The 24,707-nt window shown below is 42.1% G+C and overlaps 1 protein-coding gene across 1 annotated transcript in view; it reads left to right on the top strand.

Annotated features, from left to right (window-relative positions):
* The window catches only part of LOC135086154 (unextended protein-like), a 48,361-nt gene that overhangs the window by 10,007 nt on the left and 13,647 nt on the right, over nucleotides 1-24,707 (top strand). The window contains exons 2-10 of the mRNA XM_063980959.1: nucleotides 1,774-2,373; nucleotides 3,112-3,214; nucleotides 8,571-9,143; nucleotides 9,542-9,658; nucleotides 11,508-11,679; nucleotides 16,059-16,250; nucleotides 20,546-20,692; nucleotides 21,732-21,872; nucleotides 23,017-23,156. Coding sequence (XP_063837029.1) covers nucleotides 1,774-2,373; nucleotides 3,112-3,214; nucleotides 8,571-9,143; nucleotides 9,542-9,658; nucleotides 11,508-11,679; nucleotides 16,059-16,250; nucleotides 20,546-20,692; nucleotides 21,732-21,872; nucleotides 23,017-23,156 — 2,185 coding nt within the window. The remainder of the gene's footprint in view (nucleotides 1-1,773; nucleotides 2,374-3,111; nucleotides 3,215-8,570; nucleotides 9,144-9,541; nucleotides 9,659-11,507; nucleotides 11,680-16,058; nucleotides 16,251-20,545; nucleotides 20,693-21,731; nucleotides 21,873-23,016; nucleotides 23,157-24,707) is intronic.

Below are 24,707 nucleotides of genomic sequence, written 5' to 3'. Positions count from 1 at the left end.
ATTACCATACCGCGTCCGAAGTGTCCGAACGCATGAAATAGGGAAATCGCGATGCTGCATCGATACAGTCGCAAAATCGCCGATCGCCGATACTAAGCCTAGGCCTTAGATTAATAAAACCTAGATAGATAGTCAGTGCACGAAAGGTGAGGCAGCTTTTAGTGAGCCAGAATGGCTCACCCGTAAACGTCACATAAACTGTCAAAGTGAAAAATTGGTAAACACGTCCGACGAATTTTAATTAATTATGACGGTTTGGGCTGTGAAAGGGTGTCTAAATACATCAGAAAAACGAAAGAAAGTGACCAGTGTTACATTTCATAAGTAAGTACTACAATTCGACGCGTATTTTGCTTGAATTTGGCTTTCAAAAATTAAATACGGGAATGATACCAGTAACAAGAAAATTTATTTCCCAATTGTTCGCCCTACAAATACACTTCCTTTTTTATGAAATCGAGACTTTTAAGTCGATTTATCTTATTGTAATTAGGTAGGTTCTTTGAATTCAATAAATAAGTAAGTACATGATGCGTTTTGTTTTTGTTAATTATAAAATAATTAAAAACGTATTAAAAATTTCCCTACTTTCGGGAAAATCGCCTTCACTGTTTACACTCCCCAACAAAATTGACACTAATGACATAAGATTTTTGCCTCACTCTTGACGAAGCGTTTGTATGAAGACTATCCATCTAGGTTTTATTAATCTAAGGCCTAGGCGCAGACCACCGACTTTTAGTTGGCCGATATTTGGGTCTGGCTGTTATCAGTAATATCAGTATGGACATGTATGAAAGTGCCCACATTATACCGATTTGGTATCGGCCGATTCTTCATACTATTAGAGGCCGGTAGATCTATTCTCATAAATAAAACACTGGATACTTAACTTTCACAGTATATTGCATTATTTTAGATACAATTCATCACTTAGCACAAAAGCGCGCGGAGTCGCCTCCGCGCGTCCCTCTATTCTTCTGACGTTTGATTCTCGTGTGACATTGACGTATTGTCAATGTCACTATGACAGCATCTCATTGGCCACAACGATACCGTTATTTTAACGTTTTAGATTTTTCATAATTAACAATACAAATTAGAATCGGGTCCAACTATCGGCCGACTAAAAGTCGGTGGTCTGCGCCTAGGCTAAAAGTACCATTACGTGTGTTGTGGCTCTAAGATCTAAACTTTTAAAGCAGTGCGTCATATCAATAAAAATGAAACTTTAATAGAAAAGAATAACACAAACAAATAAAAACGCGTAGTTCTTTAGTGCTGTCTATAGCACATAAGACTGTACATTTTTGTTGGAAAATAGCTCCTATTGCAACTACATTAAGGTGGCAGTGTTTACATTGAATGCCGTCGTCCGAACATAACATTTTTTATTGTAATGTGGATAGACTAAACATAATCTTCTGAAAATCTAAATGTCTGTCAAGTACATACTGCCAGCCATTTCACTGTATAATAGTAATATGAAAATCTGTTTCATAGTAATATGAAGTATGTAAGTGTTAGATCGCCCAGGGTTTCGTTAGTAAACAGTAAGTCTTATGCCTAATAAAGTTGGCCACCCCTTTAGTATACTAATATTTTCTTCAAACAAAACCAGACAAAACACGTCTTTTGTATGATCCATTTCCCCTTATATTAGTTTATAGTGGCAATACATAACGTAGACAGCGGAGGCACTATACTGTTTTGTTATCCATAAGGCACTGAATCGAAAAAAACTGTTTCTAACCCCATTCATTTTGTCCACAGCCAAACCTCAACACAGAAGGCAAATCTTGAAGCAGATACGCAATGGGCGGACCTGTCCCATGACGTCGACGTGAACCAACTGCCGACCGTCAACCGACCTACTAGAGAGGAGAGCAACGACATCGAACTCTTTATTAACAACCAATACGTACCTTTGAATAACGTAAACGACATAAAAAACGTCGACTTCAACGAAATACAAGCGGACACTGAGGACTATGATAGGGATAAGCGCGATACCGACGAAGTTAATGATGATGATGTTATAGAAGAAATGTATCCTGATGAATTGGAAGGTTTAGAAGAGAGTACGGAGACAACCATTGAAGATTTGATTGAAGAAATAGAGAAGATCAAATCGGAGCGGACGAAAAGGGAGACGGGAGATAAAAAAGAAGTAGAACAGAAAGGGACAACGCTAGACGATTCTAAGAGCAGAACAGAAAGACAAGTGTCTGGTGATGGAGAATTTTCGAGTGTAAGAGCTGTAAATCAGTTTGTGAGTGTAGATGGGATCAGGGTTGAGGATTCTGCTAAAGAGCCGAAGATCGTGGAGGATGGGGTACCAAGTGTATTGGCTGATACTGGAGTTACACTTAGGTGAGTTGAAATAGTTTTATACCTGCTTCTATTACGGGACTATTCCCACCTCTCGTTCCCACCGCTCCAACTCCTGTGTAGCCAGGATCTACTGCTTGACGCCAATAAAACCAACCAGTGAAAGTCAAGTTTGTTACCATCATGTTGCCATTCTAACGAAAAATGTCGTAAATGGTACTGCCGTCTATTTTTTATTTATATTTATTTATTTTATGAGCAACATAATAAGCTTACAGAAAACCCAAAGCGCTTACATGTTACATACCGAAGTACATTTTTTTATGGATAACAAGGCAGGTATTTGACCACAATTGCACCTGATGTTAAGTGGGATGCAGTCTAGGATGGTACATATCTGCCCTGGAAGTGCCTATTATTCTGTGTCTATACGAAACATGCTGTAAGGATCATTATTTCATGGTATTCTTCGTTAGGACGGCTAGAAGCTCTGTGGATTTGTGCTAAGACCTTAAAGAACACGGATTCGATTCCCAGTCATGATTTCAGGCATTTCATTTATACAAAGACCTCAAGGATTTCCATTTCCACTAAGACCGGTCCTTGCGCTGTCCGTATCCAGGTGCTTCCCGCAACCTAATTAGATCATCGGTCCACCGAGTGGGAGACCTGCTATCTGTGATAAGATTTATTTTGCAACAGAAATGAGATTTATGTTGTTAGGAAAGTTATTAAAATTAGTGGCATTATTTAACATTTTTAACGTGATCTTTCTTACAGAATCTTCGGTGATGGACTGACACCCAAGACGGTTATAGCATTTACGAACTACCCGCAAGAATACGGCCAGCCTTGCAAGTTTATACTACCCGGGGAGTATATGGTGAGTTTAGTTCATCATCATCATCATATCAGCCACAGGACGTCCACTGCTGAACATAGGCCTCCCCCAATGACTTCCACATCGCACGGTTGGTAGCGGCCTGCATCCAGCGCCTTCCTGCTACCTTTATCATGTCGTCGGTCCACCTTTTGGGTTGACGACCGTGGCCTCCACTCCAGAACCTTGCTGCCTCATCGGCCGTCTGTTCTGCGTGCTGTGTGCCCTGCCCATTGCCACTTCAGCTTGCTAATCCGTCGGGCTATGTCAGCGACTTTCGTTTACGGATCTCCTCATTTCTGATTCGATCTCGTAAAGAAAGTTTAGTTAGTTTCAACTAAAATATCTTTAAAAGGTATAGCGTAAAAGATTACCTGGATATGGGAGCGGCTCGGGAGGAGTGACATTGACATATGACGTGACAGAGCATACAAATCTAAAGGAAATCAGTAGCCTTAATCACGTAACAAAACTTCAACGACAACAAATCGAAGAATGCGATCCTATCGAGTAATGACTTACCATGAAGCTAAAGATAAAAATGGAGGGCAGAGTTGGAACAAAAACTTGAGTCAAATACCTACTTATATCTATCTCGCTCTCTGCGGCCCTACCTCTCTTTTTAGTGTGAACTGTAGTATTGCTATCTTCTGATTTAAATCTCCTTGTAAATTCTTCGAAATAGCCAATTCACTAACCAAATCAGAAGTTAAACAAATAAATAATTAATATTTGAAACTAAGATTTCCTAGTTAAATAAAAAATCACAAAATTGTCGGCCATTTAGGCTTAATGTGTTGGCGAATCAGGGAATTACAATCCCAATTCCTGGGTAATCGGTACCATGTGGCAACATCGGCCCAATCCAGCCCATCATGGCGGTTGTTTACTATTTTGTTTATTAAGCAGTTAATTTCGTTTGAGATTGTTTACAGGAAATAATCATTGTTTTATCACAAGAATTGGTGCAAAATTTTGTAGTGCGTGGTTGCGGTAGTACGTGGTGTCCTGGAAGTGACATAAGATTCCACGCGTAAGTGTTTATTTCGTGATTTCCGACATTGGATCATTGTAAACATTTTTTACAGTAATTTCTTCCTAAAACGTTTTACCAGTAATTACACTTATCATTTTTAATGATACCTATGTCAAGAAATAAAGATTTTACATTGGTTTCATTGAATTTGAGCAATTTTATATTTTTTGTTTATTTAGAAAGAGCGAGTCTGCCCACAGAGAGCGAGATAGTGATACTTAGTTTGTGCTTCAAGTAGGTATTCGGAGTGTGGCCTCCATTTTTATCTGTAGCTTCATGTGACTTACTTGACTTATGGTCCTATGTCCCCTAGATGGGGCAGAGGGTGTCCACAACAGTCCTCCATCTCGTTCGGTCTTGAGTTTCTCGCTTGATCTCGCTCCAGGTCTTGCCGATCTTCTTCGCCTCGTCCGCTACAGTGCGCCGCCAAGTTTGCCTGGGTCGACCACGTTTGCGTTTTCCTTGGGGATTCCAATCCAGAGCCTGCTTAGGGATGTGATCGGGGTCCCTTCGGAGAGTGTGGCTAATCCAGTTCCACTTGCGGCGCTTGATCTGCGAGTAATCGTTCTATCAAAATGACCCTTGTGAATACGGATTTAGAACAGTTTTTCAATGGGACGACTTCTGAACGTCAGCGTCAGCGAGATCTTGACTGTCAAAATACGTGAATTAGGCCATTAAGGTCAAAAAAACACCCTCCCGTGCCGCTCCCATACCTCAGGCACTGACTCAGGTAAGCGCTAGACCTATAGGTTTTTTTCTTTTTTCATTTATATGGGCAAAGCCGAATATATGTAGAGGCAATTATTATTGTTTTAAATATAGACGTTTGTGCTTCGTTATTAACCCCGTTGTTATTATAGCAGCAACGCTAAATGTAAGTCCGCGCCAATGGACTTTGGCATATTTTAAAGTTCACTTGTTACTCGTAAATTTTTTCTTTCCAAAAAACACATTGACAAAGGCTACTCGTAAAATGTTTCTTTGCAAAACCAATGTGTTGAGCAACAGAAGGCTAACAGTAAGTTGTTATAAAAGATTAAATCTGGGTTGTACCATCTTTCTTTAACAAACATCAAAAGTTTGTCAAACTCCATACAAAAACCACCGTTTATGGTTAAAGTAACATGGTGCAACTCAGCTTAAAGCTGACTTCCACCAAGGTGGAGCGGAAAAGTGTTTTGTATAACCAATCAGATGTCATTATTCAGGAAACCAGGAAATCAGACCGGGCCTAAAAAAGTGTCTCAGAAATCCATTAACGTGTGAATTAACCAGTTAAGCGCTAAGCCTGTATAATCTGGCCTGCGAGCACGTAGAATTTTGTCCAATGACCCGAAGCTTCCCATCCTTATCGCTCGCGCTTAATTATGATGCTGTCACGCTCGCACACTCACTGCGGGCGCCCGTCGCACAGTCGCGACAGCAATATAATTACGCGCGAGCGATAAGGATGGGTAGCTTGGGGTCATTGGACAAAATTCTACGTGCTCACAGACCGGGCTTTAGTCAGTTTTTTTTTATTTATTTAATACAACATACAGACATGTACAAACAGTTAATAGTTATATGGTAAAGAAGAATATGACTAAAGACCAGTGCCTATAATTTAAGCTATTACATTATTAAACTACTCTTAGCACTAAGAAAAATTGCCGAACTCTATAGGCCCTGCTACACCTTCACATCGCAATTCTCACTCATTAGCCCAATGCAATCAAATTAGAGCTCTTTATTTCTTAAGCGCTATACCTGTAGTCAACTTTTCCATCAAAATTGCCGAACTCTATAGGCGCACTACACCTTCACCACGCAATTCGCACTCATTAGCCCAATGCCATGAAATTAGAGCTCTTTATTTCTTAAGCGCTATACCTGTAGTCAACTTTTCCATCAAAATTGCCGAACTCTATAGGCGCACTACACCTTCACCACGCAATTCTCACTCATTAGCCCAATGCCATGAAATTAGAGCTCTTTATTTCTTAAGCGCTATACCTGTAGTCAACTTTTCCATCAAAATTGCCGAACTCTATAGGCGCACTACACCTTCACCACGCAATTCTCACTCATTAGCCCAATGCCATGAAATTAGAGCTCTTTATTTCTTAAGCGCTATACCTGTAGTCAACTTTTCCATCAAAATTGCCGAACTCTATAGGCGCACTACACCTTCACCACGCAATTCGCACTCATTAGCCCAATGCCATTAAATTAGAGCGCGCGGATGTTCCAATCAAGTGGTACATGCTTACAGAACTCTAACCGATTGGTTTGAAGGGTTCCGTGCCTAAAGTATGACCTGGACCATAATTTTATCAATATTGAAGTTTGATTTATGTATCCTGGATTTAATTTAGTTTTATAACACAAAACATTGTGGAAAAACTACGCATTTTTAATATTTTTTCATTTATTAAAAACTAGTTTTTGCCCGCGACTTCGCCCGCGTGAAATTTTCTGTCACAGAAAAACCTGTTTCAAAAACCGGGATAAAAACTATCCTATGTCCTTTCCCGACTGAAACTATCTCTATGCCCATCAAAATCGGTTCAGTGGTTTAGGCGTGAAAGCAAGACAGACAGACAGACAGACAGACCGACAGATAGACAGAGTTACTATCGCATTTATAATATTAGTATAGATAGATTAAAAACTAGCTTTTGCCCGCGGCATCACTCGCGTGAAATTTTGTCTGTCACAGAAAAACATTATCGCGCGCGTCTCTGTTTAAAAAACCGGGATAAAAATGATCCTATGTCCTTTTCCGACTCAAACTATCGCTATGCCCATCAAAATCGGTTCATTGGTTTAGACATGACAGCGTGACAGACAGACTTACTTTCGCATTTAAAATGTTATGTAGGGATAAAAGCTTGAATTAATTGAGTCTTTATTCCATAAAACCAGGTCGGGTACTTTTCAAGATAGCATTGAAGATTTTTTAACCGACCCTCTTTCTTTGCGGTCCAGATGTTTTACAGTTTATGATATTGTCAATCAAAACCCGTTATTCATAAACCTAGGCGCAGACCACCGACTTTTTACTAGAGATGAAACGGATAGTTGTTTGGCCGGATACCGGATACCGGATATCCGGCGAGCTGCTAGGCCGGATAGCCGGATATCCGGTGGCCGGATAGTTGGCCCATTGTCTCATTGCATGTCGTGACGAGTTTAGCGCCGCACAGCAGTACCTCTAGCATGAACAACTTTCGTCTTCGAATCGTTTGCATACTCGATAAAATTCGATACTCAATCTTCGAATTAAACGATAATGTGACAATTTTGATTCTCAAAATAAGTTTCGTGCAACCACATCTCATACTAAGTTCACTTTACGACACGTTCACAAGGGCGCTGTTGTAGTTTTCTTACTAAATCTTTTGATGGCGATTCGAGTACCTACGCAATCGATTTGAACTCGAAAGTTTTTCGTGCTAGCCGTACAGGTGCTTCGAACGCGATCAGTGGGTCGAGTAGACTAGACAAGTCGAAAATCGAATCCGTCCAAATAGAATATCAGATTTTGCCACTTGTCTAGGGGGCAGATCAATTCGGGCGATTTCGGTTGCCATCGTGTTCGTGAGTGTGTGATTTAATAGCGAAAATTAAATTATTTTACTTGCTGCGTAATCTGACTGAACTGCATCATCACAGCATCATTACCATCAGTGAAAAAAAGATCGCCTATTTTAATTGGTAACATTTCGACATTAACAGATATTTACTATTTATGTATTCGTCATTAGAGTGAATAGCCCAGAAAAAGAAATCAGTTTTTTTAAAGGCCTTAAATGGCTTTTTTGCAACTTTTTGGACTTTAAATAAAAGCCGTCATTATTATTATGCCATTTTATTGATATTTACCTCAAAGATTAATGTATTTCATTTTATTATAGGAAATTGTCGTAGTTTTTTAATATCCGGTATCCGGCCGGATAGTGAGTTACTATCCGGTATCCGGCCGAATAGTAAATTAAGGCCGGATATCCGGCCTACCGGATAGTTACCGGATATCCGTTTCATCTCTAGAAGGGCCGAGAGTTGAGCCCGATTTTAATTTGTATGATATCGAAATGGTGTAATGTGTGCACTTCCATAGATGCCCATACTGATTAACTATCCAACTAAACTATCGGCCAACTAAAAGTCGGTGGTCTGCGCCTAGCCTAAATGTGAAATTAAATCTGTCTTGTTTGTGTGGCACCTTTTCACTACTAAATCGATGAAGATGTACTTTATAAATCATTTCCCATTCCCAAACCACATAAAAACAACAAAATTTCCACTTTCTTCCCACTTAACACCTTTTTTTTCCAGGCCAAAGAAGACTCCGTCACGAAGAAGTCCGCACTATTCGAGATCACAGCGCCATCTCCCGTCACTGGTTCCCACTTATACCTTTGCATCAAGAACCTCGACTCAGGAGTGACTGACATATCCAAAGACGACGCGAAATACATCCACATGGGCTCTGAAAACTGGAAGATTCTGGCCACCCACAAAACTCTTCTACCCTTATGGGTTTCTCTTACTTTAATCCTGGTCTGCCTGATGTTTTCGGCGTTGTTCTCTGGCCTGAATCTAGGGCTCATGTCTTTGGATAGAACAGAGTTGAAGATCATATCAAATACTGGCACTGAACAAGAAAGGAAGTACGCCAGAGCGATCATGCCAGTGAGGGACCACGGGAACTACTTGCTGTGCAGCATTTTACTGGGGAATGTCGCAGTGAATTCCACGTTTACCATTTTGCTGGATGAGCTCACGTCTGGGCTGTTCGCTGTGATTTTTTCGACGCTGGCAATCGTTTTGTTGGGCGAGATTACGCCCCAGGCGATATGCTCAAGACATGGTTTGATGGTGGGCGCTAAAAGCATCATGATTACTAAGGTGAGAACTGCAAAGAAAAACTAAGTATTTTTAGTACACACTACATATAGCTACCGAACAAATTCCATGAGCGATGTACATGTCAAAGTGAAATTGTGTACTCCGTCAGTTTTTTTTTATGCTATAGATCGTTTCATCCACGAAGACGCGCCTCACCAATTTTTGGTCGGAGGAATCCGAGCGGCATTATTGTAGTGTGCGTGTGCACTTATGGATAATTTAGCGTGTACCGATAACACTCAAACATTAGCGGAAGAATGGTGGGGCGCGTCTTTGTGGATGAACCGATCTATACCGAAGTAATTCTTTGACCATAATCATCATAGTTCAATTTATAAAATACCAAAACAAATGCATATTTGTCATCTAGCCTTATTAATTAATAAATTAATTAACAGGCAGTCATGGCGCTCACAGCACCACTCGCGTTCCCGGTGAGCAAGCTCCTGGACTACTTCCTAGGCGAGGAGATAGGCAGCGTGTACAACAGGGAGCGGCTGAAGGAACTTGTGAAGGTTAGTGCTAAACCTTACTGTTTACGAGGCATTAAAAAAAAACCTACTTACTAGATCTCGTTCAAAACAATTTTCGTTGGTAGTTTTTATAGTAATGTACATCATATGTTTTTTTTAGATTTTTCATTTTCTTATTTTAGTAGTTAGAGGGGGGGGGGGGGACCAACTTTTTTCCACTTTGGAAGCGTCTGTCACGCAAACTTTTCGGTTTAGAAAAAAAATATTTTAGAAACCTCGATATCATTTTTGAAGACCTATCCATAGATACCCCACACGTATGTGTTTGATGAAAAAAAAATTTTTGAGTTTCAGTTCTAAGTATGGGGTGCTCCCAATATTTATTATTATTTTTTTATTTTTGCATCAAAATCTTAATGCGGTTCACAGAATACATCTACTTACCAAGTTTCAACAGTATAGCTCTTATAGTTTCGGAAAAAAATGGCTGTGACATACGGACGGACTCCATTATATTTTCTTGAATAATACAGATATTTATTACATCAGAGGCGGTATATTTCTAAATTAGCCTTTCAACTGTGCCATTTTTAGGGTTCCGTAGCCAAATGGCAAAAAACGGAACCCTTATAGATTCGTCATGTCTGTCTGTCCGTCCGTCCGTCTGTCCGTCCGTATGTCACAGCCATTTTTTTCCGAAACTATAAGAGCTATACTGTTGAAACTTGGTAAGTAGATGTATTCTGTGAACCGCATTAAGATTTTGATGCAAAAATAAAAAAATAATAATAAATATTGGGAGCACCCCATACTTAGAACTGAAACTCAAAAATTTTTTTTTCATCAAACACATACGTGTGGGGTATCTATGGATAGGTCTTCAAAAATGATATCGAGGTTTCTAAAATATTTTTTTTCTAAACCGAAAAGTTTGCGTGACAGACGCTTCCAAAGTGGAAAAAAGTTGGTCCCCCCCCCCCTCTAACTTCTAAAATAAGAAAATGAAAAATCTAAAAAAAACATATGATGTACATTACTATAAAAACTACCAACGAAAATTGTTTTGAACGAGATCTAGTAAGTAGTTTTTTTTTAATGCCTCGTAAACCGTAAACCGCTTATTACCGCGTAATCTTTCTTCAAATAACTTAAATTAAAAAAAAAAAATTCATAAATCAACCCGGTACGGAACCCTTTGTGCGTGAGTCCGACACGCACTTGGCCGGTTTTTTTCTATATGTATAACGGGTTTTCGCAGATTTGTCCTTGAGCCGGCATTAGCCTAGACCTAACTTGACTCCAAGCAAGTTACTTTGTTCCATATTTAGGCAAATATTACACTAACGCGACTGTGCGTTCTAGTAGGTTCCTCCTAGCTCACTTCACTTGTACATTTCCATCATAGGGGTTCCTCTAGCCACGACGTTAAGTGCCGCGCGGAGGCGCTTGCTAGGAATCATACTCACTGTTGGGTTCCAACACTAAAATTCATTCAAATTCAAATTCAAATTATTTATTTGCAATAAATAGGGTTTACAAAAAGGTGTTTCAAAGAGATAAATGTTGCTTTCACCTATTCATACTTTCATTCGTTCGGTCTTGTGACGTTTGTATTTGAGCGCCATCGCGCCCAGGGGCGTTTCGTACTCCGGCCATTACACTTGTGATTGTGCTGTATTATCTTAAACTGTGCAGACCTGGCAATAAACTTAATTAGTGAAACACGGCCTTTCAATCATCAACAACAAACATCTCCGCTGCCCTACACTCACTTATTTTATTTGTAACTTATTTATAAGTAAATCCTGCGGTCCGTGTGGACTCCTAATCTATGAAAAGTACCCGAGAAGACACAGGTATTTAATTAATCCTCCAGTTCATCGGTTCGCAGGTCACCACCGACGTCAACGATCTGGACAAAGATGAAGTCAACATCATTTCCGGAGCCCTGGAGCTCCGCAAGAAGTCCGTTGCTGACGTCATGACGAAGTTGGAAGACGTGTTCATGCTGCCCATAAGCTCTGTGCTCGATTTTGAGACAATGTCGGAGATTGTTAAGTCTGGTGAGTCTTTTATTAGTCTTATGAAAGCTTTACGGGATTTTCATCCCCCTAGCGGATGGGATTTTCATCCCTTTAGGGGATGAATGTAGTAAACATTTCCAAAATTTACCCCCTAAAAGGGATGAAACGGGATCGCAGTGTTTTTATGGAGAAACAAGGATATTCCCGAATTTAAGGCGAGTAGAACCGCATTGAATAGCTAGTATTTTTTTATATGCGGAGCTATGGAGCTCCGCAAGAAGTCCGTTGCTGACGTCATGACGAAGCTGGAAGACGTGTTCATGCTGCCCATAAGCTCTGTGCTCGATTTTGAGACTATGTCAGAGATTGTTAAGTCTGGTGAGTCTTCTATTAGTCTTATGCAAGCTTTACGGGATTTTTATCCCCTTAAAGGATGAGATTTTCATCCCCTTAGGGGGTGGGATTTTCATCCCCTTAGGGGTATAAATGTAGTAAAAATTTCCGAAATTCTCCCCCCTAAAAGGGATGAAACTGGAGTCTAAAGTTTGTAGGGAGAAAGCAAATTACATACTCCCGAATTTCTCGAATAATTCCGAAGTCAAGTCAACATCATCTCCAGAGCCCTAGAGCTCCGCAAGAAGTCCGTTGCTGACGTCATGACGAAGCTGGAGGATGTCTTCATGCTGCCCATAAGCTCTGTGCTCGATTTTGAGACAATGTCGGAGATTGTTAAGTCTGGTGAGTCTTTTATTAGCCTTATGAAAGTTTTACAGGATTTTCATCCTCTTAGAGGGTCGAATTTTCAACCCCTTAGGGAATGAAAATACCAAAAAAATCCCAGGGCAAGCTTTACGAGATTTTTATTCCCTTATGATGGGATGAATGTAGTAAACATTTCCAAAATTTACCCCCCTAAAAGGGTTGAAACGGGAATCCTAAGTTTGTAGGCAGAAACAAGGATATTCCTGAATTTAAGGTAAATAAAACCGCAGGCAATATCTAGTATTTCTAACTTTTGTCACAAAAATATATAGCCTTTATGTCACTCAGGAATACATTGTAGCTTTCTAGTGTTGGAAGACAGAGTTTCAACATCGATCCAGTAGTTCAAGAGATTTTTGCACGTGAAGATGTTTTTGAGAGTTCAATGTATATTCAATGTATATCAAATATTTATCCGTTGACTATCCATGAGTGTAAAAACAGAATCACAGAGTGGCTTAAGACCAAAAACTATGACGATATCGAAAACCTAGTCAAACCTTATACATAGTATTCACACACACACACACACACACACACACACGCACGCACGCACGCACGCACAACACACACACACACACACACACACACACACACACACACACACACACACACACACACACACACACACACACACACACACACACACACACTGACACGCGGTACAATAGAGATTAGAACACAAGAGCGGTGTTTCCTAACACAAGCAACTGTATGCTTAAAAGGAAACTCCAAACCCTGTATGTTATTTAATGTACTTTTGTAATGAAATAAAATATTTTGTATTTTGTATTTTTTGTAATGTTCAAACGTCATCGAGTCTTCAGATTTTTATGCTCTGTTAATATCTCAATGTCACCCCTCCATGCCGCTCCCATACTTAAGCACTGACTCATTTAAGCGCTAGACCAACGCTCCGACTACCAATACTGAACTACCGAGTTTCATAACCGTTATAGCATCGTATTCTTAACATGGCGTCGTTTATTTAAAGCCGCGCCTTTTGGACACCCTCCAGATATTACGTCGTCACTGGAGACATTCATGGTTGAAATATACTAATAACGCTCGCAGACACTTTTTTGTTTAGAGTTTTAGCAAAAATTTTAAAAAAGTTGAAAAAATAGAATTGATTTAGGTGGAAATCGAACCCACGACCTTTCGCTTGCCGGGCATCAATCACTATCTGAGCTACTTGGACATTTAACTAAAAAAAAACATGTTGCCTAATATTCCCAGTTCCCACTGATCTTCACTAATATTATAAAGAGGAAATATTAGATTGGTTGTTTGTATTGAATAAGCTCCGAAACTACTGGACCAATTTAAAAAAAAATCTTTCATCATTAGAATCCTACATTAATTTAATTTTCTGATAAATTAGAGCACACGGATTGAATAAACAGGCGGTACTGAGTTCGCCGTGTCAGTTTACTTTAGTATAAGCGGCGAGACTCTGCTATTGGCTTGAGTTGGAATTGTAGATCCTTCTGTAACATGTAATTGTAAACTAAAAAACCCTACTTGCAAAAATAAAATGAGTTTTATGAGTTAAGACAGCAGCCAGTCGCATTATAAACAAAAGGTATACAAAAATGTTTATGTATTCAGTTCGAAGGTCACCCTCCGATTTGACCTTTTGCGGAGGGCCCACCCTCCGGTAAGCGAGCCATATGTACCTGTCATGGTGTCACTGTAAAAAATGAGCCAAGTTGTGTATAAAATGGCGTAAATGACGGATTTGGGAGTAGTGTTTGGGCAACGGTGATGCATGGGTGCAATATTAAGTTTATCGTAACGGTACTATTCCCACCGCTGCAACTCCTGTGTAGCCAGGATCTACAGTTTGACCGCCAATAAAAGCCCAACCTGTGAAGGTCAAGTTTGTCCCGGGGAAAGTTAAACTGTCATTGGACCCGCAACGAAATGAATCAGAATAACAAGTTATCAACAACAAAGTTAACAAGTTTATCGTTAGTGGATCCATTTTATTATAAAAAAAAAATTTACAGCCGATATTTACAAACGACGCAATCAGCATTTTTAACACTTTCATTTTATATAGTTTTAATTGGTGACTTTTTGCTACAGAAATGAACAAGACTTGACATTTTTTTTTTTCGATATTGTATTGCTAAAGTCAGGAGCATAAAGCGAACGATTCCGATTATAAAAATAAACATGGAGAACTTGGCTCGAAAACTACACACATTTAATACAACACCCCTTAGGTTATCGTTATATTTTGGTATCAGTGTAATGGGAACAACGCTGCAAATTAACTGGGCCACTTAATTGTATTACTTTATGACATCGCTATGAAGTCACACGATATAGTACCTAAAAATAAACCACGTTAGACTGTACATCGACCTAAAGGTTATATCGTTTGTATAGCCTGACCAGGAACATAAAAACCCTCGCCATGTTGCGGAAAACTAATGGTACTAATTTCTTTTAATGGCAACAGTAACTGAAAACTTCATTGACATGTCACCTTGCATGTCAGTCTATTGCTGTCAAAGTGTAAACAAACTTTATTTTAAATGTGCGCAATTGGTTTTATGAAATAAATTGCTAAAATATTTTTATAGTCGTGAAAGAAAAGTGGTTCACAATGTGTTAAAGTATTTGTCGAAGAGAAATACTAAGGGTTCGGACAATATTTTCATTGAATAATGTTTCCGACAAAGGTTGTCAAATTGACTGACATATTTATCGTATAGTACAGTCCACTATGAAAATTAGCTGTGGTTTGTTTCAACTACCTATTTTAAAAAAATTGTCACTTTCTAAGTGTTGAATTTTATGGAATTGGGAAAGAAGTACCGAGTTTGAAGCGTTCATGAGCAAACATTGCAGTTGAATATTCAAGTTCTGAATTTGATTATTGATGAATAATAAAATAAATCCTACTAGCTCGATTGATGTTTTCATTTAATTTATTTAAACCAGGCTACCTATAATAATATTTTTTCGTTAATTCATGAAAATATCAAATTAGCCCGTAATCCTGAATCCTGATACATAAAGTTAGCCTATTAATTTAACACAGGTACGACTGTACTCAGTGTTGCACTATCAAATGCAATTGACGCGCCTCTATGCCAGGGTTTTTATGTTCCTGGTCAGGCTATAATAGCGATATTTTGCATCAAAAATATAGACCCAAAAAATATTTTTTTTTACTATAGTCTATAATATACTATAGACTTACCTACCCCATTTTACTTCTTACTAATATTATAAATGCGAAAGTTTGGATGTATGGATGTTTGTTACCCTTTCACGCAAAAACTACTGAACGGATTTCAATGAAATTTTACAGTATTATTGTTTATAACCCAGAATAACATATCTAGGCTATATTTTATGACGATCTGTGACAAACTAAATTTCACGCGGGTGAAGCCGCTTAAAAGCTAGTATACCTATAGTTTAAACTTTCATTTGGCATACATTTCGATTCTGTTGTGTGAATAGACCAAGTTACTGAGTTTCTTACGGTGTTTCTGCACCTGTTAAAATAGTATTCAAAGGTCTACTTAAAGAAAAAATATTTTCTTCTGACCATACTGTAATGTTTGTGTTTTACCATCTATTTTCACGTGACATCAAAACGTTCGTCTATTCTATTCTATCAACTTTGTCCCCAGGCTACTCCCGCATCCCGGTATACGAGGGAAGCCGCGGCAACATCGTGACAGTTCTCTTCATCAAGGACTTAGCGTTCGTGGACCCTGACGACAACACGCCGCTGCGGACGCTCTGCCAGTACTACCAGAACCCGTGCAACTTCGTCTTCGAGGATGTCACGCTCGATGTCATGTTCCGCCAGTTTAAGGATGGTGAGTGTCCACTTACAGGACAGTTTGCACGCTGTTGGACACCTTAGGTACTTGGAGACAATTCAAAGATGTTAAGTATCGCTGCTAGAATCCTTCTGACTCTTGGAGAAGTCTTGAGATCATTTTAGACATTTCCAAGTCGCTTAAAAAATTCGGTGGGGTCACTTTAGACGCGAGACGGGGTCACATTAGACACTTGGGGTCACTTTAGACACTCGGGGTCACTGTAGACACTCGGGGTCACTGTAGACACTCGGGGTCACTTTAGACACTCGGGGTCACTGTAGACACTCGGGGTCACTGTAGACACTCGGGGTCACTGTAGACACTCGGGGTCACTGTAGACACGCGGGGTCACTGTAGACACTCGGGCTCACTGTAGACACTCGGGATCGCCTTAGACACACGGTGCTCTTCATCAAGGACCTGGCCTTCGTGGACCCCGACGACAACACGCCGCTGCGGACGCTCTGCCAGTACTACCAGAACCCGTGCAACTTCGTCTTTGAAGATGTCACGCTCGATGTCATGTTCCGCCAGTTTAAGGATGGTGAGCGTCCACTTACAGGACAGTTTGCACGCTGTTGGACACCTTAGGTACTTGGAGACGGTTCAAAGATGTTAAGTGTCGCTGCTGGAATCCTTCCGACTCTTGGAGAAGTCTTGAGATCATTTTAGACATTTCCAAGTCGCTTAAAAAATTCGGTGGGGTCACTTTAGACGCGAGACGGGGTCACATTAGACACTTGGGGTCACTTTAGACACTCGGGGTCACTGTAGACACTCGGGGTCACTGTAGACACTCGGGGTCACTTTAGACACTCGGGGTCACTGTAGACACTCGGGGTCACTGTAGACACTCGGGGTCACTGTAGACACTCGGGGTCACTGTGGACACACGGGGTCACTGTAGACACTCGGGGTCACTGTAGACACTCGGGGTCACTGTAGACACGCGGGGTCACTGTAGACACTCGGGGTCATTGTAGACACTCGGGATCGCCTTAGACACACAGTGCTCTTCATCAAGGACCTGGCGTTCGTGGACCCTGACGACAACACGCCGCTGCGGACGCTCTGCCAGTACTACCAGAACCCGTGCAACTTCGTCTTCGAGGATGTCACGCTCGATGTCATGTTCCGCCAGTTCAAGGACGGTAGGTGATCAAATTAAACACGCGCAAGACACCTTAGACACGCGGGGTCACGGTAGACACTCGGGGTCACTGTAGACACTCGGGGTCACTGTAGACACTCGGGGTCACTGTAGACACTCGGGGTCACTGTAGACACTCGGGGTCACTTTAGACACTCGGGATCGCCTTAGACACACAGTGCTCTTCATCAAGGACCTGGCGTTCGTGGACCCCGACGACAACACGCCGCTGCGGACGCTCTGCCAGTACTATCAGAACCCGTGCAACTTCGTCTTCGAGGATGTCACGCTCGATGTCATGTTCCGCCAGTTTAAGGATGGTGAGTGTCCACTTACAGGACAGTTTACGCGCTGTGGGACACCTTAGGTACTTGGAGACGGTTCAAAGATGTTAAGTGTCGCTGCTAGAATCCTTCTGACTCTTGGAGAAGTCTTGAGATCATTTGAGACACTTCCAAGTCGCTCGGAAAGAAACTCGGCGGGGTCACTTTAGACGCGAGACGGGGTCACATTAGACACTTGGGATCACTTTAGACGCTAGACAGGGTCACATTAGACACTTGGTATCACTGTAGACACGCGGGGTCACTGTAGACACTCGGGGTCAGTGTAGACACTCGGGGTCACTGTAGACACTCGGGGTCACTGTAGACACTCGGGGTCCCTGTAGACACTCGGGGTCACTGTAGACACTCGGGATCGCCTTAGACACACAGTGCTCTTCATCAAGGACTTAGCGTTCGTGGACCCCGACGACAACACGCCGCTGCGGACGCTCTGCCAGTACTACCAGAACCCGTGCAACTTCGTCTTTGAAGATGTCACGCTGGATGTCATGTTCCGCCAGTTTAAGGACGGTAAGTGGCCACTTACAGGACAGCTTACACACTAGGGGACATTTTAGTCACTTGGGAACACCTTAGATACTTGGAGACAATTCAAAGATGTTAAGTGTCGCTGCTGGAATCCTTCTGACTCTTGGAGAAGTCTTGAGATCATTTGAGACCCTTCAAGTCGCTTAAGAAAATCGGCGGGGTCACTTTAGACGCGAGACGGGGTCACTTTAGACACTCGGGGTCACTGTAGACACTCGGGGTACTGTAGACACTCGGGGTCACTGTAGACACTCGGGGTCACTGTAGACACTCGGGGTCACTGTAGACACTCGGGGTACTGTAGACACTCGGGGTCACTGTAGACACTCGGGGTCACTGTAGACACTCGGGGTCACTGTAGACACTCGGGGTCACTGTAGACACGCGGGGTCACTGTAGACACTCGGGGTCACTGTAGACACTCGGGGTCACTGTAGACACTCGGGGTACTGTAGACACTCGGGGTCACTGTAGACACTCGGGGTCACTGTAGACACTCGGGGTCACTGTAGACACTCGGGGTCACTGTAGACACGCGGGGTCACTGTAGACACTCGGGGTCACTGTAGACACTCGGGGTCACTGTAGACACTCGGGGTCACTGTAGACACTCGGGGTCACTGTAGACACTCGGGGTCACTAGACACTCGGGATCGCCTTAGACACACAGTGCTCTTCATCAAGGACCTGGCGTTCGTGGACCCCGACGACAACACGCCGCTGCGGACGCTCTGCCAGTACTACCAGAACCCGTGCAACTTCGTATTTGAAGATGTCACGCTTGATGTCATGTTCCGCCAGTTCAAGGACGGTAGGTGATCAAAATAAACACGCGCAAGACACCTTAGACACGCGGGGTCACTGTAGACACTCGGGGTCACTGTAGACACTCGGGGTCACTGTAGACACTCGGAGTCACTGTAGACACTCGGGGTCACTGTAGACACTCGGGGTCACTGTAGACACACTGTAGACACTCGGGGTCACTGTAGACACTCGGGGTCACTGTAGACACTCGGGGTCACTGTAGACACTCGGGGTCACTGTAGACACTCGGGGTCACTGTAGACACTCAGAGTCACTGTAGACACTCGGGGTCACTGTAGACACTCGGGGTCACTGTAGACACTCGGGGTCACTGTAGACACTCGGGGTCACTGTAGACACTCGGGGTCACTGTAGACACTCGGGGTCACTGTAGACACGCGGGGTCACTTTAGACACTCGGGGTCACTGTAGACACTCGGGATCGCATTAGACACACAGTGCTCTTCATCAAGGACTTAGCGTTCGTGGACCCCGACGACAACACGCCGCTGCGGACGCTCTGCCAGTACTACCAGAACCCGTGCAACTTCGTCTTTGAAGATGTCACGCTTGATGTCATGTTCCGCCAGTTCAAGGATGGTGAGTGACTGCTTGCAGGACAGTTTACACGCAGTGGGACACCTTAGATACTTGGAGACAGTTCAAAGATGTTAAGTGTCGCTGCTGGAATCCTTCCGACTCTTAAAGAAACCTTGAGATCATTTTAGACACTACCAAGTCGCTTAAAAAATTCGGTGGGGTCACTTTAGACGCGAGACGGGGTAACATTAGACACTTGGGGTCACTGTAGACACTCGGGGTCACTGTAGACACTCGGGGTCACTGTAGACACTCGGGGTCACTGTAGACACGCGGGGTTACTTTAGACACTCGGGGTCACTGTAGACACTCGGGGTCACTTTAGACACTCAGGGTCACAATAGACACTTGGGGTAACATTAAACACTTGAGGTCATTTTAGATGTCTTCGACTCTGGGTTGGGCTACGTCTAAGGCTTAGTCACTCGGCGGGGGGTGCATTAGACATCTGTGGTCTCCTAAGACACCAGACCTAGGATACCCAGGGTCAGCCTAGAAACTCGAGATTACCTTTACTCACCATATTACTGTCCCTAAGCAGTGATAGGGTTGAGACCTGTACGGGGTCACTAATGTGGGATTTGATGAATCACCACAATAAGGAAGCTTAGATGTTATGCTTCCTTCCGAGCGGGTGTTTTGCTCGGGGACCTTGGTCATCTTGGTTTTTCTATGTATACTTGTGTACAAAACTCTGATACCGCGATGCAGGATTGTAGGCGCGGTAGCGTGTGCCAGTCATTGTATGTAACAGCGCCATCTGTTGAGTGATGTCTGCCACTTAGTCTGTGGTGTGGCGTGATAGATGTCGCCACACCTAGTTGCATAAATAAACCATTTGATTTATCTATCCACAGGTCACAAAGGCCACATGGCGTTCGTCCATCGCATCAACAACGAGGGCGAGGGCGACCCGTTCTACGAGACCATCGGGCTGGTGACTTTGGAGGACGTCATCGAGGAAATGATTCAAGCCGAGATAGTCGATGAGACTGATGTGTTTTGTGAGTATTTATTTGTTTATTTTTTTATCCACAACGAGGAAGCTCTTGGCCTGTATCTCACCTGATGGTAAGTGATGATCAGGCCGAAGGTGGAAGCGAGCTTCATCCGGAATCCTCAACCACGGAGGAACTGGCTATCTTACCTCTAACTGCCGGAACACAACAATGCTGTTAACATTGTTGTTATGGCGACAGACCACCAACCAAACCGAACAGAAAAATCTGCTCACTGGGAATCGAACCCGGGACCTCTGCGTCTGAAGCAGGTGGTCTTACCACTAGACCACAGAGGCGGTTAAATTAAAAAAAAAATACATTTTACAGGAGAGCTTACAACTAATGAGCGATGATTGATGGATGATATAATTTTCTTCCTTTGTGGCACTTTTATTTACTACAATACTAGCGGCCGCCACGACTTTGTACGTGTGGACCTCGTTTTACCCCCTTAGTTCGTAAAATCTGTTGTTAGATTCATGTTGATAGCTGGCGTTTCACGGTTTCCCCCGCATGAATATTTACGAACGTCAAAAACAGTCTGGACAAACGTCCAGCGCTGTAGATTTTAACCAATGACGATAGATGGCGCTTTTTACCCATGCCTAACTTGTTTATTGAAATTAGTAGGGCACATATCGTCATAAATTATAGCCTATATGTTAATCTAGGATATAAAAAACTAGCTTTCCGCCCGCAGCTTCGCGCGCGTCGACTACAATACATTATCTACATATTTTACGGAACCCTATTTTTTTCCAAAATAAAATTTAGCCTATGTTACTCGTGGATAATGTAGCTTTCGAATGGTGAAAGAATTTTTAAAAACGGTCCAGTAGTTTTTGAGCTTATTCATTACAACCAAACAAACAAACAAACAAAGTTTTCCTCTTTATAATATTAGTGTAGATAATACTGTAGGGTTTCAACAAAATCCGTTCAGTTCCGGGGGAAAGTTGAACTGTCATTGGACCCGCAACGAAATTTAATATGCCTTGCTGCCCCGTCTATGTCTAATTTTAATTACTATTATTCCCAACAGTGGACAACCGCACCAAGCGCCGCCGCAACCGCCCTCAGAACAAACTGCAAGACTTCACTGCGTTCGCGGAACGGCACGAGAACCAGCGCATACACATATCGCCGCAACTCACGCTTGCCACCTTCCAGTTTTTGAGCACTAGTGAGTGATTTATTTATTATTTTCTTTTTCTTTTCTTTTTTTCTTTTCTTTTTTGTTTTCTTTTGTCTTTTCTTTTTCTTTTTCTTGTTCTATTTCTTTTTTTTATTTTTATTTTTCTTCTTCTAGTCTCGGATATTAAACAATCTGACTTAACAGTGCAACGTTGATAAACTAAATTAAAAACCATCACTATCTAGTTCTAAACTAAACTATTCAATTCAAAGTTGCATCTCACCAGAGACAAACTATTTTTTCAAGATATCAAAATTTATTGTCCTTACATAATAATGAATGTGAGAGTTGCGTTTTGACAGCTCGGATATAAAGATTAAAAGATTAAAGATTAAAAGATCATTTATTCACCGAGACAAGGTAATACAATAAGGTAGATGTTACAATAGTTATACAGCTCAGCTTATAAACGAGGGCTATGGTTTTTATACTTAACTGTTGGCACCACTGGCGATTGAATTGACCCCACTCTGTAGTGGCGCCATTCTAGTGAGTGCAAATCCACTACATTCTACTTGGTACCAACTGTTGAGAGCTAAAACGGTAGTACTCATTGACTAGAGTCAAATACACATTATAGACTAAGAGCTAGTGAACGCCAGACTTACGTCATTTTAAAAAAGCTGAAAGTTTGTCACCGTATGCTCCCAATATAGGATATAATGTTGGTGAATTATGAAGTTTGGGTCATGGTGGCTTTGGGAGCTACCCTAAAAAAACTGTCAAAACTGTCTGGCTGTTGGGGAAAATACTTCAAATTATTGTCCAAATATTATACATAAAAATCACATTTAATGGTTTAACGTTAGTAGAATTACAGTCTTTTGAATATACAGAAAAAGCCACCGTAAAAGTTAGACTTACGTTATACCATAAAATCTGATTTTTATGTAATAATATTTGGGCAATAATTAGAAGTATTTTCCCCAACAGCCAAACAGTTTTGACAGTTCCAACTCCTTGCCAGACAGTTTTTTTTAGGGTAGCTCCCAAAGGCACGATGACCCAAACTTCATAATTCACCAACATTATATCCTATATTGGGAGCATACGCTAACAAACTTTCAGCTTTTATAAAATGACGTAGGTCTAGCGTTCACTAGCTCTTAGTCTATTACGTTTATCCCGTCAGGCGTGGACGCCTTCCGTCCAGACACTGTATCAGAGACGGTCCTCCGCCGTCTCCTGAAGCAGGATGTGATTCACCACATCAAGCTGAAGGGCAAGACCAAGAAAGATCCCAGCACTTACGTCTTCCAGCAGGGGAAACCGGTGAGTTCTCTTCTATATCAGGAGTCAGAACAGGCCTGTTCATCTCCCCGAGTAAAATCCGGTCGCCGAGCAGATAGGATTTCGTACAATGACCCCAAGCTACCCATCCTTCTCGCTCGTGTGTAATTATATTGCTGTCGCGCTAGCGCACTCACTGTGCGACGGGCGACCGCAGGGTCGCTTGGGGTCATTGTACGAAATTCTATCTGTTTGGCGACCGGACTTTCAGTGTACCCGCCGGCGGGTTTAATCCACAAGGGATTCACGAGCGAGTAGTGAGTGACGTTCGTGCGCGTATTCTCAAGCAGGATCCGAGCACTAACGTCTTCCAGCAGGTGAAACCGGTGAGTTATAGCTACAGGTCTAGCTCATAACTGCGTCAGTGCTTGAGTTATAGGAGCGGCACGTCAGCGACACTTCAGATTTCTTTTAGATTTGCAAGGCTCGGATATCGGTAAATTTTTCAAACCGTTATAGCCCTAAGTATATGAGAACGAAATTATTTCGTTTTCGTTCCTCGAAACCGGTATTCATAACGTTATTTTTCAGAACCAAGTTTTGGGTTACGTTTTCGTTCTTTACCACAATTAACCGTTTTATTGTGTGCGTGTGCCCCGCCCGCCCGCGTCTTTAACTATCTTTTTCGGTTAAAGAACGAAATGATTAACGTTTTCGCTCAAAACTAATGCAAAAACCGTTAAAGAACAATAATAACGGTATTTTTCAAACCGGTTCCGAGCCTTGCAGATTTGTATGCTCAGTCACGTCATAATATGTCAATGTCACCCCTCCCGTGCCGCTCCCATACCTCAGGCAGTGACTCAGTTAAACGCTAGACCTATAGTTACAATAGTTCACGGCTTCGTAATACCAGTGGGCTGAGTGTGAGTTTACTTTAACTTTAAACGTCCTCACTATTGAGCGCGATAAAAAATATATGAAAATTTTAGTTCTTGAACGTGTCCGCTAGGGGCGCTGTACAATCCGTCATACATTTAATGTCAATTTTCTACGCGCTCAATATACGTTTGATGTAAACTCGCACTAAGAGTAGGCGCACACCGTTGATTTTTCGTCGGCCGATAGTTTAGTCGGGCAGTTGATCAGTATGGGCATGTATGGGAGTGCGCACACTACGCCGATTCGATTTGGCCGATTCTTCATACAAATTAAAATCGGGCACAACTATCGGCCAACTAAAAATCAACGGTGTGCGCCTTCTCTAAGCCCTCTGTTCATCTCTGCGAGTATGCATCGAAAACAAAACACGCGCGGCGTGCTCTCCTGGGATGTTTAATCCACAAGGCATTCACGAACGAGTCGTGAGTGACGTACGCGCGCGTATTCTTCGCCCATTGTAAAACAATATTCGCGATGGAAAGAAGAAAAATACGCATGTGGCCTATAGTCTGGTCTGTGAGCACGTAGAATTTTGTCCAATGACCCCAAGCTACCCATCCTTATCGCTTGCGCGTAATTATGTTGCTATCGCGCTCGCACACTAACTGCGGGTGCCAGTCGCACAGTCGCGACAGCAATATAATTACGCGC

The sequence above is a fragment of the Ostrinia nubilalis genome, chromosome 30 (genome assembly GCF_963855985.1).
Source record: "Ostrinia nubilalis chromosome 30, ilOstNubi1.1, whole genome shotgun sequence".
Lineage (NCBI taxonomy): Eukaryota > Metazoa > Arthropoda > Insecta > Lepidoptera > Crambidae > Ostrinia > Ostrinia nubilalis.
This window is presented reverse-complemented; position numbering and strand designations above follow the sequence as displayed.